Source organism: Rhinatrema bivittatum, chromosome 8 (genome assembly GCF_901001135.1).
Source record: "Rhinatrema bivittatum chromosome 8, aRhiBiv1.1, whole genome shotgun sequence".
NCBI lineage: Eukaryota > Metazoa > Chordata > Amphibia > Gymnophiona > Rhinatrematidae > Rhinatrema > Rhinatrema bivittatum.
Window position 1 is genome coordinate 253,223,430 of NC_042622.1, and position 15,683 is coordinate 253,239,112.

Here is a 15,683-nt window from a genome sequence, read left to right on the forward strand (position 1 = left end):
AGGTAAAAGGCTAGGATAAAGTGTAGCCTGCCTCTAGGCTCCTTTGTTTATGTTCTTCTGTTCCTCTTAGAAATGTGTATACTGCCGGAAGCGAATGAAGAAGGTGTCTGGTGCCTGCATCCAGTGTTCCGTTGAGCTTTGCTCCACTTCTTTTCATGTCACATGTGCACATGCTGCTGGAGTCTCCATGGAGCCAGATGATTGGCCATATGTTGTATCCATCACCTGCTTTAAGCACAAGGCAGCTGGACAGAATGTAAGTACAGTGCTTTTCTTGTTAAAAATCCCTTATTTCCTAGCGTGTAGCCAGATGGACTCAGGACCAGTAGGTTATGTGCTCTTCTGCTAGCAGATGGGAGACGGAGTCAGATTTCAAAGCTGACGTCACTCTAGATATACCCCTGAAGTAACTTCAGCTCTTCAGTATCTCTCTGTCTCCTAGCAGATGCAGACACTATCCCACACACTAGAATAGTGTTAACAAATACAGCAAAGAAGAAAGAAAAAGAAAATTTATCTTAAAGAAGATCGAGCCCCACTCTCCTGCTGTGAAACCTAAGGGTCCCTCCCCCAGTTGAGAATTCCTGAGGTGATTTTCGATATCCCTCAGAGGTGTGCCTTGGTCCAGTAGCCGGTTCCCGGCGTGGACTTAGCCCCCAGAGTGGCTGAAAGGCAGCGGGTGCAAAACAGAGTGCGGCGATGAAGGTAAAGCCTTCTCCCCCCGCAGCTGGAGACAGACCTAGCACTCAATCAGTAAGTGCCGAGACCAGGTAAGCAGAAAACTTTAAATCAGGTGTCCGAGGCTCAGATTGCCGTACCAATTTGATTTACTTCCCAGCGAGGTAGAAGGGAGCATCGATCGGGTTGAGCAGCCTTGATTAGGCTAGGCCCCAATCCAGTGCAGGGATCCACATGGAGACCCTCGGGGGCGTCTGCACCATCTTCCCTTCTCGACTGGCGATACGCGCGGGGCAGGCCGGGCAGCCGATGCCCCTAACTTGGGCATCCAATACAGTCACACACGCACAACCGAGCGCACCCCGCGCGCACTACTACACGCACAGCTACGTTTACAGCTACACGCGTGCATTGAAGCTAGAGGCAATGGCACCGGCTCCCAAGAAGGCCAGAAGTCACTCTCTTTACACAGCCTGCCACATAAAAGCCGCGCAGCCTGAACTGGAGTCCTGCCTGTGCCAGCATTGCGAGGAAGCCCAGGGGGAACCAAAGCCTGGTCCCTCACTGTCAGGGGATGGGTCCGGAACTACTACAGTCGATAGTTCCCCGGATCTATGCATTTCTGAGATGGCCTCTCCACAAGAGGGCACCTCAGGGGCTCCTACGCCGACTCCCCCTGGGATTAACACGGATCCAGGGACCTTCTCCTGTTTGGAGTTTTTCCAAGGGCTGCAAGCCTTCGTTCAGGCGCAATCAGCCCCGGCTGCGACCCAGGCTCAACCCCTGCTGGAAGCACATGATCCTCCCGGCCCTACTCGGATGCCTCAAGACATGCCTCGCCTAACCAAGAATTTCCCTGACAGGCACCCAGACACCTCAAATGATGATGGCGATGCACTGGAAGAAGGAGAAATTCCTCCAGGCCTGGAACCATATCAAATCATGCTTTGCTTCTTCCACAGTGATGAACTACCAGCCCTTGTTTCCCAAACTCTGAAGAGACTGGGTATTCCAGGCATGGACCAGATGGCGGAACCAAAGAACCACCCCATCCTGGTGTCCCTTCATAAAGCCTCATGCTACTTCCCAATGATGGAAGCCATCCAGGAACTGATTGACCTGGAGTGGGATGCCCCGAAGGCCAGCGTCAAAGGGGGTCGGGCCTTGGAAGCCCTATCGCCCCTAGAACCAGCGACCAAGGAACGCCTGCATTTTCCGAAAGTGGATGCCATGGTCTGTGCTGTCTGAAAGTGAACAACGATTCCCGTTGAGGGAGGGGCTGCATTGAAGGATACTCAGAATAGACGATTGGAATCCATCCTTAAGCAGGCCTTCAACGCATCAGCAATGACACTGCAGATTGCTTCCTGCTGCTCACTGGTGGCATGTTCCTGCTTGCTCCTCTCGAGAGAGGCAAATAACTCCGGAGCGTATACCGGTGAGATGATGGAACCTGCAGCAGCCTTCCTGACGGATGCAAGCTCAGACCTGGTGTGTACCTCAGCCAGAGACGTAGCCTCGGTAGTGGCAGCCAGAAGACAACTATGGCTACGGAATTGGTCTACTGACACGACATCTAAAGCGAATCTCACAAGAATGCCCTTTAAAGGATCTCTCTTGTTCAGAAATGAATTGGAGAAGTTAGCCAGCAAATGGGGCAAATCCCCAGGGCCTCAGCTACCGGAAGATAGGAATAAAAGATCTCAGCGTCCCTCACCCAGATGAACCAAGGGCAGAGGCTCGCAATGCTTTAGGCCCTACAAGAACTCGCAGTTCCAGACACCTCATCCCTCCGGAATGTCCCAGCCCTTTTGGAACCGACAGACCAAGAGAGGAGCAGGCCCGGAGGCAGGATCCAGCTGTGCTCCACAATGAGAATGGGCCGACCCATCCATAGCAAGAGGAAATAGGGGGTCGACTTGCCCTCTTCTACCAAAGTTGGGTTGAGATCACGTCCGACAAATGGGTACATAGAAACATAGAAATGACGGCAGAAGAAGACCGAATGGCCCATCCAGTCTGCCCAGCAAGCTTCACACATTTTATCTCTCATACTTATCTGTTTCTCTTAGCTCTTTGTTCTATTCCCCTTCCACCCCCACCATTAATGTAGAGAGCAGTGATGGAGCTGCATCCAAGTGAAATATCTAGCTTGATTAGTTAGGGGTAGTAGGGGTAGTAACCGCCGCGATAACCATGCTTATTTGTTTTACCTAGACTATGTTGTACAGCCCTTGTTGGTTGTTTTTTCTTCTCCCCTGCCGTTGAAGCAGGGAGCTATGCTGGATATGCGTGAAGTATCAGTTTTTTTCTCTCTGCTAAAAACTGATACTTCACGCATATCCAGCATAGCTCCCTGCTTCAACGGCAGGGGAGAAGAAAAAACAACCAACAAGGGCTGTACAACATAGTCTAGGTAAAACAAATAAGCATGGTTATCGCAGCGGTTACTACCCCTACTACCCCTAACTAATCAAGCTAGATATTTCACTTGGATGCAGCTCCATCACTGCTCTCTACATTAATGGTGGGGGTGGAAGGGGAATAGAACAAAGAGCTAAGAGAAACAGATAAGTATGAGAGAAAAAATGTGTGAAGCTTGCTGGGCAGACTGGATGGGCCATTCGGTCTTCTTCTGCCGTCATTTCTATGTTTCTATGTTCATCATTCAAGAAGGCTACTCTCTGGAGTTCTGCAACTTCCCTCGAGACAAATTTATGATGTCACCCTGCCACTCCCACACCAAGAGACTGGAAGTAGAAACCACCCTGACAAGACTACTCAGTCTGAAAGCAATAACTCCGGTTTCCACGCTCCAACAAAATACGGGGCTCTATTCCATCTATTTTATCGTTCCCAAGAAGGAAGGATCATTCCGACCCATCTTGGATCTCAAGAACATAAACAGTCATGTGCGGAAACTACACGCATGGAGACCCTTCGTTCCGTCATAATGGCAGTACAACCAGGAGAGTTTCTAACCTCCCTGGACCTCTCTGAAGCCTACCTTCAAAACTGGGTCACCATTAGCAGTTCCAAATGCTACCTTTCGGCCTAGCAACCGCCACCAGAACATTCTCCAAAATTATGGTGGTCGTGGCAGCAACACTGAGGAAGGAAGGGATCTTGAAATTTAATGTGGACAAGTGCAAGGTGTTGCATATAGGGAAAAATAACCCTTGCTGTAGTTACACGATGTTAGGTTCCATATTAGGAGCTACCACCCAGGAAAAAGATCTAGGCATCATAGTGGATAATACTTTAAAATCGTTGGCTCAGTGTGCTGCAGCAGTCAAAAAAGCAAACAGAATGTTAGGAATTATTAGGAAGGGTATGGTTAATAAAACGGAAAATGTCATAATGCTTCTATATCACTCCATGGTGAGACCACACCTTGAATACTGTGTACAATTCTGGTCGCCGCATCTCAAAAAAGATATAGTTGAGATGGAGAAGGTACAGAGAAGGGCAACCAAAATGATAAAGGAGATGGATCAGCTCCCCTATGAGGAAAGGCTGAAGAGGTTAGGGCTGTTCAGCTTGGAGAAGAGATGGCTGAGGGGGGATATGATAGAGGTCTTTAAGATCATGAGAGGTCTTGAACGAGTAGATGTGACTCGGTTATTTACACTTTCGAATAATAGGAGGACTAGGGGGCATTCCATGAAGTTAGCAAGTAGCGCACATTTAAGACTAATCGGAGAAAATTCTTTTTCACTCAACACACAATAAAGCTCTGGAATTTGTTGCCAGAGGATGTGGTTAGTGTGGCTGGGTTCAAAGGGGGTTTGAATGGGTTCTTGGAAGAGAAGTCCATTAGCGGCTATTAATCAAGTTTACTTAGGGAATAGCCACTGCTATTAATTGCATCAGTGGTATGGGATCTTCTTAGTGTTTGGATGATTGCAAGGTTCTTGTGGCCTGGTTTGACCTCTGTTGGAGACGGGATGCTGGGCTTGATGGACCCTTGGTCTGACCCAGCGTGGCAATTTCTTATGGTACACCCTTACCTGGACGACTGGCTGATCAGGGCAAAGTCTTCGGAAGAGAGCCGGCAGGTGACCAGCAGAGTCAAGAGCAGTCTGCAGCCCTCTCAATCCCCGGAGTACCTGGGGGCCCGTTTTGACATCAAAAAAAACAAAGTCTTCCTCCCCCGAGGAGAAGGAAACTGATGGAACTATTACCAGTGCACGCCCCAAGGTATGGGACTATCTTCAAGTCCTCTGCCTCATGGCATCAACCCTGGAGGTCGTCCCGTGGGCAAGGGCCCATATGCGACCGCTCTGACGCTCCTTACTGTCACGATGGAACCCACTGTCCCAGGACTACTCAATTTGCCTGCAACTACCAGCAGAGGTATGTTCTCAGACCACCTAAGCAGAGGAGTAAGCCTATCCCCACTGAACTGGATCTTGCTCACAATGGATGCGAACCTGCAAGGGTGGGGAGCCCTCTGTCAGGAGCTGAAGGCCCAGGGACAATGGAAAAAGGAAGAAGCAGAATGGGAACATAAACTGCCTGGAAGCGCAAGCAATCAGACTAGCGTGCCTGCGATTCAGCCACAGACTCGGAAGCAAAGTGATTCGAGTAATGTCGGAAAACGCTACAACGGTAGCTTACATTAACTACCAGGGAGGCACCAGGAGCCAGCAGGTGTCACTGGAAATAGACCCTCTCATGGCATGGGCAGAGATAAACCTACAAGGGATCTCGGCCTCCCACATTGCAGGAAAAGACATCTCAGCAGACTTCGTCAGCAGAGAGATCCTGGACCCGGGGGAATGCACGCTGTCAACCACAGCCTTCCAAATGATAGTAAATCGCTGGGGCCTCCCAGCCATGGATCTACCTCAGTGCCCAAGTCCCCAGGTTCTTCAGCCGCAGATGAGAGCCACACTCCCAAGGGATCAACGCTCTCGTCCAGACTAGGCCAGAGGAAGACTTACTGTACGCCTTCCCCCCATGGCCGCTGTTGGGAAAAATCATCCGCAAGATAGAGCATCACAGGGGGCTAGTTCTACTAGTGGCCCCGGATTGGCAAGGCGACCATGGTACGCAGACATGCAAAGAATCCTTGTGGGGAACCCTCTGTGCCTACCTCCACACAGGGACCTGCTTCGGCAGGGCCAATTCTTCACAAAGATCCATCTCGATTCTCTCTTACTGTCTGGCCCTTGAGAGGACTCACCTGAAGAAGCGAGGTTACTAAAAGGCCTTGATTGACACCCTGCTCCGAGTGCCCAGGTTCTCCACATCCCTGTCATACATACAGATCTGGAGAATATTAAAAGCCTGTTGCGAGGACTGCGGGATTCTCCCACAGACTGCCAAGATTCCCATGATTCTGGACTTCCTACAGGACGGTATGAAGAAGGGGTTGTCATTCAACTCCCTCAAGCTCCAAGTAGTCGCACTGTCCTGCTTCAGAGCCGAAGTGAACAGTATCAGACTATCAACTCATCCGGATTTGTCCTGCTTCCTGAAAGGAATTAAACAACTCTGGCAACTCCTAAAGTGGCCGGTGCCCTTATGGAATCTCAATCTAGTATTAGACTTCCTAGCAGGGACTTCCTTCAGACCAACGTGCGGTCTGTCACTACGCCTCTTAACATTGAAGACTGTATTCCTGGTGGCAATATGTTCAGCTCGTCGCATCTCTGAACTACAGGCACTATCCTTAGGTTCACTCCTGGAACCATACAGCTGCGCACAGTCCCCTCCTTCCTACCAAAAGTGGTCTCAGAGTTCCATTTGAACCAGGCCATCTCCAGATGAACATAAGGACTCGGAAGACTCACTGCTTCTTCGCCACCTAAATGTCTGCAGACTTTTGGTGTGATACCTGGAAAGATCGGAACTGGTACGGAAAACGGATTGCTTGTTCATTCTTCACAGCGGGAAGAAGCAAGGAGAAGTGGCCTCGAGGGCAACCATAGCCCGCTGGATCAAAGTAGTAATCAAGGCAGCCTACATAGAGGCAGGAAAGCCCTTACCACTACAGGTTAAGGCTCATTCTACGAGGGCCCATGCAGTCTCTTGGGCAGAAACCAAGCTGCTGTCACCCACTGAGATCTGTCGGGCGGCGACGTGATCCTCCATGCACACCTTCTCCAGGTTCTACCGCCTGGATGTTCAGGCCCGAGAAGACACAGCCTTCGCAAGGGCAGTATTAAGTGGGCCATGGGCAGCCTCCCGCTCTGTCCAGGAGTAGCTGTTGTACATCCCACTGGTCCTGAGTCCATCTGGCTACACGCTAGGAAATGGAGAAATTACTTACCTGATAATTTTGTTTTCCTTAGTGTAGCCAGATGGACTCAGCATCTCACCTACGACTGTGCCAGAGAAGGAGAACCTCGGAAAGCAAACCTCAAGACTAAGCAAATATGGGTAAGCTGCTGCCTACCCTTAGTTCAAGACACCCACAGTTTGTCTGGTGTCGACGATAATTAGTTGAGTACACTGGCGGTCTCCAGTTTTGAAATCAATTGAATCAGTTTAATCAAGTTAATTAAGCAAAGATATATCCACAATGGCTTTTTGAAGAGAATACTGAAGAGCTAAGGTTACTGCAGGGGTATATCTGCAGCAGAAGAGCACATAACCACTGGTCCTGAGTCCATCTGTCTACACTAAAGAAAACGAAATTATCAGGTAAGTAATTTCTCCATTAGCTATTCTGCTGCTTTCTGTTTTTGCTGAATCCTTCAGGAGTTTTGATTCTTGTCCTTTTCTTCTGTTCTGCAGGTTCAGCAAATGAAGGAGGTTTCTTTAGGTCAGACGGTGATCAGCAAGAACCGAAATGGTCTCTATTATAAGTGCAAGGTGATTGGAATGGCAACACAAACCTTCTATGAAGTAAACTTTGATGATGGCTCATACAGTGATAATGTGTACCCAGAGAGCATCACGGTGAGCACTTCTTGATATCAATGTGTTTGTGTTGTAATAATTTTATTTATTTATTTATTACTTTTTGTTATACCGAGTTTCATGACGGGCATCACATCAACCCGGTTTACAAATAACCATGTGTGTAAAGTATAGCGTAACGTAATAAATATTCCAATAAAACTGTGAACTTTAAATACAGTGAAACAATTAAAGGGTGTGAGAAAGTTACAATAAAACAGGGAAAATTAACTTGGAACTAGAAGAGGGGAGAGATTAAGCAATGCAATATTTACATTTCATACAGTTAATGTGATAGTATAGCAGATTAAATAAATAAGCCTAAGTGATTAAATGTGACGGTACATAAATATGAACCAGTGAGATAATAAGGTCTCTGGAGTCTGATTTAGAAAGAGAATTCTATCAGGGTTCACATGTAAACTACAAAAAGAAATGCACTGGCTTAGGGGGTCACATAATGCTCTTGTGAGGAAAGGATGTGTAGGAGAAGGGCTCCCATGGACCTTTTCATAATATGCTTCTTTAATCTTTCCTGACTCCGACATGTTTAAAATCACTGCTAAGGAAGGCTCTAATAGCTCTATCACCACACTTTGGTCAGAACAGACGACTAAGTCAAAGAAACTAACCTCAAAAACGTCTTCAAAAATATAAAGCCTAGAGGACAACATAGCACCAGAGGATGTGCTGCCTTACCCATGAAGATGACTACAGCAATCAGAGGTACTGCAGCAGGGTATCCTCTCAAATTCATAGCAGCATGGATATCTGATTAGGTATAGTTGTCGAGAAAGTCGCCCAACTCGTTTCTAGAGTCAGTGAGACTAATATGCATGTCAGTGACCTGAAAGATGTAAAATGATGAGATGGGAAATTCCCTCACTTTCTCGACTCAGAAACTCAAAAAGCTTGAGAGGTCTTACAAACTTCTGTTAGAAAAACAAGATGACTTGGAAAATTGGAGCCACAGTAATAATCTCCGTATTATTGGCCTACCAGAAAGCTCTGAAGGAACAGACCCGATGGCTTTCCTGACAATATGGCGGCTGCTGCTGCTCCTTAACTTTGTGCCAGTGATGGGGAAACTTATCATAGACAGAACAAACTGAGCCTTTGGCCCTACCCTGAAGAAAGGGAACCTCCAAGGGCCATAATTGTGAAACTACACTATTTTAGAGATAAGGCTCACATACTAGCTGCATCAGGAAAAGTTGACTCACTTCACTACAGGGATAGTCGGGCATTTATCTTCCAGGACTTTTTGGCAGAGCTATTGCAGAGGCAAGATAGAGGTCAAGATAGAGGTCCAAAAGAGAGGTTTGGTATATGTCTTATTATACCTTGCAAAATTATAAGTTATTGATGAGGGGCATGTGAAGATTTTTGCCTCCGTCAAAGAAGCAAGAGGAATATCTTAAATCTAAGCCCAATGGGACAGAGCACTGATGGTGCAGGAGCTGCTACCTTTTTTCTTTTTTGAGCGGAAGAGTTTTGAGCTACAATTAATGGGTCCACAGGGGTCCAGTACTACCCCTTTTACTTATGACTTTAGTTTTCCTTCACATTTTAGACCTGAAGCATTCTCCGGGTCATTTGTTTTCCTTTTATGTCTTGAAGTTGTTTTTATGAAGTCTTCACTATTTCAGACATGGTTGTCAAGAGAGATTTGATTCCGCTGGGAACCGCTTTGGAAAGAGCTCGCTGCAGTCCTTTCTTTATTTGCTTCATCAAAGCATGATGCACCCACAGTCACAAGGGTACTAATGAACACGGTTGGTTGTTATGCTCTATCAACTTAGTTTTTGAATTGAAGAGACGGATTATTTTCTGAACTGTAAGTCTGATATTCCACTGCCTCATTCTGTCTCACCAGATCTTTATAGGCTTGTTACTGACGTCAGCGGGCACACCCCTAGGCGAAGATTTATGATGCTTTTTTGCAGCGCAGCTTAATTTTTCATTGAAGGATGTTTTTTCTCTCAGCTTTAGTTTCTGTTGGCTGGACTTGAGCATTCTCACAGCTCACCATGCTGAATGTAAACAGTATCTTCGATGTGAATACTTGTGACAGTGAGTTTCTGGTCTCATTTGGGTTCTATGCTTTATTGGATGTTTTAATGGGTACAGGATTGGGGGTCCCGAGATAATTCCTACCCTTTTTATCTGTACCTTTTTGGGTTTATGGGGTTTGGTTAAATGGTGGATGTATACACGGGGAAGCTACAGTATTATTCACAGTTATATACATTAGGGGGCACTTTTTGGATATTGCGTCACTGAGAGTGTACCCTATCTAATCTTTTCCTTAGAGCTGTTTCGTCTAAAGTTGTAGTTTTGGGTTTTGTTTATGATGGGATTATTTATTTATTTTATTTATATTCTGCTTTTCACACTTTTTTCAGCGCTTCAAAGTGGATTACATTCAGGTACTATAGGTATTTCCCTATCCCCAGAGGGTTTACAATCTAAGTTTGTACCTGAGGCAATGGAGGGTAAAGTGACTTGCCCAAGGTCACAAGGAGCAACAGCGGGACTCGAACCCTGGTCTCCTGATTTGTAGCCCACTGCTCTAACCACTAGGCTACTCCTAATTAACAATGAAAACACACAGGAAGAACATATATTTCCTGTTCATTGTTACTGTCTTAGCTGGATTTGGCTACCGCCTTGTGCAAATAATTTTTCACTGTGCACCTTTTTTCTCTTCCATTGGTTAGAGGAGGTATGAGCCTCCTTATTTATAGTCTGATCAAAGAATAGTCTTGAGTACCTTACAACTGAAAGTGATCTCCTTAAATGTTAGAGGAATTGCTTTCCCTGTAAAAAGGAAGTGCATTTTTCAGACCCTCAAGAAAGGTAGAGCTCATATCAGTCTTTTGCAGGAGATGCAGCTCAGGGACACTTAAAATTAAAATCTGACTGTGTTGGTCAAATTTTTTCTGATTCCTTTAATTCTAAAAGCAGAATAGTGTGTGTGTGTGTGTGTGTGTGTGTGTACTGTTTCATAAGGCATTATCCATTACTTTGAGTCAGTCCATAAGTGATCAAGAGGAGGGGGGTGTCAATTGGTCATACTAGCTTTGTACTTGTTAATGTTTATGGGCCGAATACATGCCAGTTTGCATTTTATACACAATTAGAGATTTGTTTAGGTAAGGTCTCAGATATATTTGGGGAGGACTGGAACACCTGCCTTAACCCTAAACAGGACAGATCATTGGAGATGTCGCATATTTATGATCACCCCAGGGCCGGTGCAAGGGTATTGGGCACCCTAGGTGACCCTTGTGCTGCCGCCGCTCCCCCCCCCCCCCGGTCGCGCCCCACCTACCTGTTTCGGCGCCGACTGTGTGCTTCTCAAGGCGCCGAAGAGCAGCCACGTGGTGCCACAAGCGGGGCCTATCCTGCTCGCAGCAAAGAGAAATAGAAACAGTAGGCGCTGAAACAGGTGGGACGGGGGGCGACAGTGTGTGCTTCTCAGGGCCGCACAGTCTCTATTTCTGTTTGCCACGAGCGTGATAAGCCCCGCTTGCGGCACCACGTGGCTGCTCTTTGGCACCCCCTACAGCTTGGCGCCCTAGGCGACCGCCGAAGTTCGCCTAATGGACGCGCCGGCCCTGTGTGCAGCCCCTCAGGCAATACCTGGAGGAGGCGCCATCCATGGTGATGTTTTTCTGATGGTTGACCAGTCTCCAGGATGAGGTGGTCATGTACTGCCAAAACCATGATGCAGGTGGCTGCTGGTACATTGCTTACTCGTTCTTTAATGTATTTTGCCCTGATAAACTTGTAGACAGCTCTTGGTATTCAAAAGGCCTACACAATGTGTTAGTCAGGGTTATCCCAGGACAAGCAGGATGCTAGTCCTCACATATGGGTGACATCGGTAATGGAGCCCTATGTACGGAAAAACTTCTTTAAAAGTTTCCATGAAACTTTTGACTGGCACCAGAGTGCCTACTGAGCATGCCCAGCATGCCATGATATTCCCTGCCACAGGGGTCTCCCTTCAGTCTTCTTTTTTCCGCGAAGCAAGTAGCATCGCGGTATAATTGGAGTCCTGTGGTGAATTCACCACTTTAGAAAAGTTTAACTTTTCGGGAAAAAAATCAATCCCACCGCAAGGGTTTCCCTTCGTTTACACCGCGGTAACTTTTTTTCCTTCGGTTTCCGGCCGGTACCGATATTTTTTTGGTCATCGCAGTCGACGGCTGTCCGGCAAAATGGCCTCCGGGTTCAAAAAATGCCCGAACTGTGCGCGGAATATGTCTATAACAGACCCGCACTTAGAATGTGTTCTTTGCCTAGGCAAAGATCACAATGTACAATCGTGTACTTTATGTGCGGAGATGACCTCAAAAGGCCGTCGTCTCCGCATTGAAAAAATGGAGCAATTGTTTAACATACAATTGCTCCTGAAGGCATCGACTTCGGTTCAGTCATCGCCATCGGGATCCGTCCGGCAGGTACTACTGAAGAAACGTCGTCCGGAAGCGGGAGACGCTTCTACGCCTTCACCGCCAGTATCGTCGAAGGCGTCCACTTCTGGAAGTGAAAAACAGAAGGAAAAACATCGTCACCGGCATCGACGTCGCCTAGCACCGATGACCGAAGATCCATCAACAGGTACGGCCTCACCCGCAAAGATACCTCGGACGAGTGTGGAGGCTTCGAGGCCTACTGATCCAGGGCGATCCCCACCGATATTGGTGCCGGGCTCCGTACCTCCTCAGGGCTCTGAGGAGATATCGGCATTGCCAACACCGCCTCCCTCCATAGCTGCTCTGGTATCACCAGCTATGAGAGTGGAACTTGACACATATATACGTCAAGCGGTGCACCAGGCTCTGTGCGATGCGATTCCGCCACAGCCATCGACGCCGATTCCGATGCCGAGAGAACCATCGCCATTGATGCCGCCGGCACCGACGATGCCACGGGAACCGCTTCCGATGCCTACCCCGGTTCCCTCACCGGTGCCACCGGGGACTATACCGGTGCCAACAGAGGATGTCTCGATGTTACATCCATTCATGACAAAATTAGACACTCTCCTGGATATTTTATCCAACAAAACACCAGAAGAGCCTATTCCAGGACCCTCTGGAATACCAAAACCTCCAAGGCCTCATTCTCCTCTTCTACCATCAAGGCCTAAGGAGCCTTTGCTAGTGCCAGTCACTCACCACAGTCCACGGGATATGGCTACTGACACAAGCTCAGAATATTCTTCAGATGGGGATATTTTTTCTGAACCCTCTCCACCTGACGACCACAGGAAGTCACCTCCTGAGGACCTTTCCTTTACAAACTTTGTAAAGGATATGGCTGACACCATCCCCTTTCAACTACAAATGGAGGTGGATGCAAGGCAGAAAACATTGGAGGTTCTGCAATTTGTAGATCCTCCTAAAGAAATGTTAGCAGTACCAGTCCATGAAGTTTTTCAAGACCTTCAGTACAGGATATGGGAACACCCAGGATCAGTCTCAGCAGTCATAGAAACATAGAAACATAGAAATGACGGCAGAAGAAGACCAAACGGCCCATCCAGTCTGCCCAGCAAGCTTCACACACTTTTTTCTTTCATACTTATCTGTTTCTCTTAGCTCTTGGTTCTATTTCACTTCCACCCCCACCATTAATGTAGAAAGCAGTGATGGAGCTGCATCCAAGTGAAATATCTAGCTTGATTAGTTAGGGGTAGTAGGGGTAGTAACCGCCGCAATAAGCAAGCTACATCCATGCTTATTTGTTTTACTCAGACTATGTTATACAGCCTTTATTGGTTGTTTTTCTTCTCCCCTGCCGTTGAAGCAGGGAGCTATGCTGGATATGCTTGAAGTATCAGTTTATTCTTCTCCCATGCTGTTGAAGCAGAGAGCCATGCTGGATATGCATCGAAAGTGAAGTATCAGGCACATTTGGTTTGGGGTAGTAACCGCCGTAACAAGCCAGCTACTCCCCGCTTTGTGAGTGTGAACCCTTTTTTCTTCTCCCCTGCTGTTGAAGCAGAGAGCTCTGCTGGATGTGTGTAGTATCAGTTTTTTCTTCTCCCCTGCCGTTGAAGCAGAGAACTATGCTGTATATGCATAGAAATTGAAGTAACAGGCTTATTTGGTTTGGGGTAGTAACCGCCGTAACAAGCCAGCTACTCCCCCCTTTGTGAGTGCAGATCCTTTATTCCACATTTCCTCTTGCTGTTGAAGCTAGAATGATGTTGGAGTCACAGTAAGCATGTGTACGTTTATTGAATAAGGGTATTGTCTCCAGGCAGTAGCCATCATTCTGGCGAGTCACCCACTCTTCATTGGCGGCCTCTTGACTTTATGGATCCACAGTGTTTATCCTACGCCCCTTTGAAGTCCTTCACAGTTCTGGTCTTCACCACATCCTCCGGAAGGGCATTCCAGGCATCCACCACCCTCTCCGTGAAGAAATACTTCCTAACATTGGTTCTGAATCTTCCTCCCTGGAGCTTCAAATCGTGACCCCTGGTTCTGCTGATTTTTTCTTACGGAAAAGGTTTGTCGTTGTCTTTGGATCATTAAAACCTTTCAAGTATCTGAAAGTCTGTATCATATCGCCTCTGCTCCTCCTTTCCTCCAGGGTGTACATATTTAGATTCTTCAATCTCTCCTCGTACGTCATCCGATGAAGATCCTCCACCTTCCTGGTCGCCCTTCTCTGTACCGCTTCCATCTTGTCTTTGTCTTTTTGTAGATACGGTCTCCAGAACTGAACACAGTACTCCAGGTGAGGCCTCACCAAGGACCTGTACAAGGGAATAATCACTTCCCTTTTCTTTCTCGATATTCCTCTCTCTATGCAGCCCTGCATTCTTCTGGCTTTTGCTATAGCCTTGTCGCATTGTTTCGCAGACTTCATATCATTAGACACTATCACCCCAAGGTCCCTCTCCTGCTCCGTGCACATCAGCCCCCCCCCCCCCCCCCCCCCCCCCATCAAATACAGTTCATTCGGGTTTCCACTCCCCATATGCATGACTTTGCACTTCTTGGCATTGAATCTCAGCTGCCATATCTTCGACCACTCTTCCAGTTTCCTTAGATCCCGTCTCATTCTCTCCACTCCTTCCGGCGTGTCCACTCTGTTGCTACTGTGTTGCTACTGTGTCAATAAAAGATCAGAGGCAACTTATTTGGTACAACCTATACCAGGTTTTCAAAAATCACAGTTGCCACACCAGTCAGTCGTGGTAGAGTCCACCCAGAAGAAGGCGAAACGACTGAAATCTCATTCATCTACACCGCCTGGAAAGGAAAGTAGATTTCTTGATAATCTAGGACGCAAGGTTTTTCAGGGTTCCATGCTGGTATCCAAGATAACATCATACCAGCTATACATGAACCAATATCAAAGGAACCTTTGGAAGCAGGTTCAAGACCTAGCCCTGTCTCTCCCTGAGCAGTATCAAGAACCATTCCAGAATATCGTCCATAAAGGCCTCGAATCAGGAAAACACGAGGTCAGAGCTACTTATGACTGCTTTGAGACTGCAGCACGACTTTCTGCTTCAGGCATAGCTGCATGCAGATGGGCATGGCTAAAGGCCTCTGATCTCCGTCCAGAGGTCCAAGAACGTTTGGCTGATCTTCCTTGCTTGGGGGACAACCTTTTTGGAGAAAAGGTCAAAGAAGCTGTGGCGACTATAAAAGACCACACAGAAACACTGAAGCAATTATCCTTAATACCTCAGGATACTCAACCTTCTACAAGGAGAATTCCAAAGCGTGATACCAGACGTCCATACTACCGTCCACGCAGGTATTATCCCCCAGCAAATAGACCCAGCCTAGCCTAGCCCACCCACCTCAACGCCAACAACCTAGGCAGAGGCCTGCAAGGGCACAACCACCACCACAAACTGCCACTACATCTGGTTTTTGAAACAACTCAGAGAGCAGCAGCCTCATCAACCCATTCCCAAACATACCAGTAGGGGGTCGTATAACATACTTCCAAAGCATTTGGGCCTCCATAACCACCGACCAGTGGGTGTTATCGATCACAACTCACGGTTACAGACTAGATTTTCTTACTGTTCCAAAAGAAAACCCACCACTTCCATC

General features: G+C 47.4%; 1 protein-coding gene across 1 annotated transcript in view; it reads left to right on the top strand.

Annotated features, from left to right (window-relative positions):
* KDM4B (lysine demethylase 4B) overlaps window positions 1-15,683 on the top strand; it is a 735,609-nt gene that overhangs the window by 627,362 nt on the left and 92,564 nt on the right. Inside the window, 2 exon segments of the mRNA XM_029614587.1 lie at window positions 71-256; window positions 7,423-7,587. Coding sequence (XP_029470447.1) covers window positions 71-256; window positions 7,423-7,587 — 351 coding nt within the window.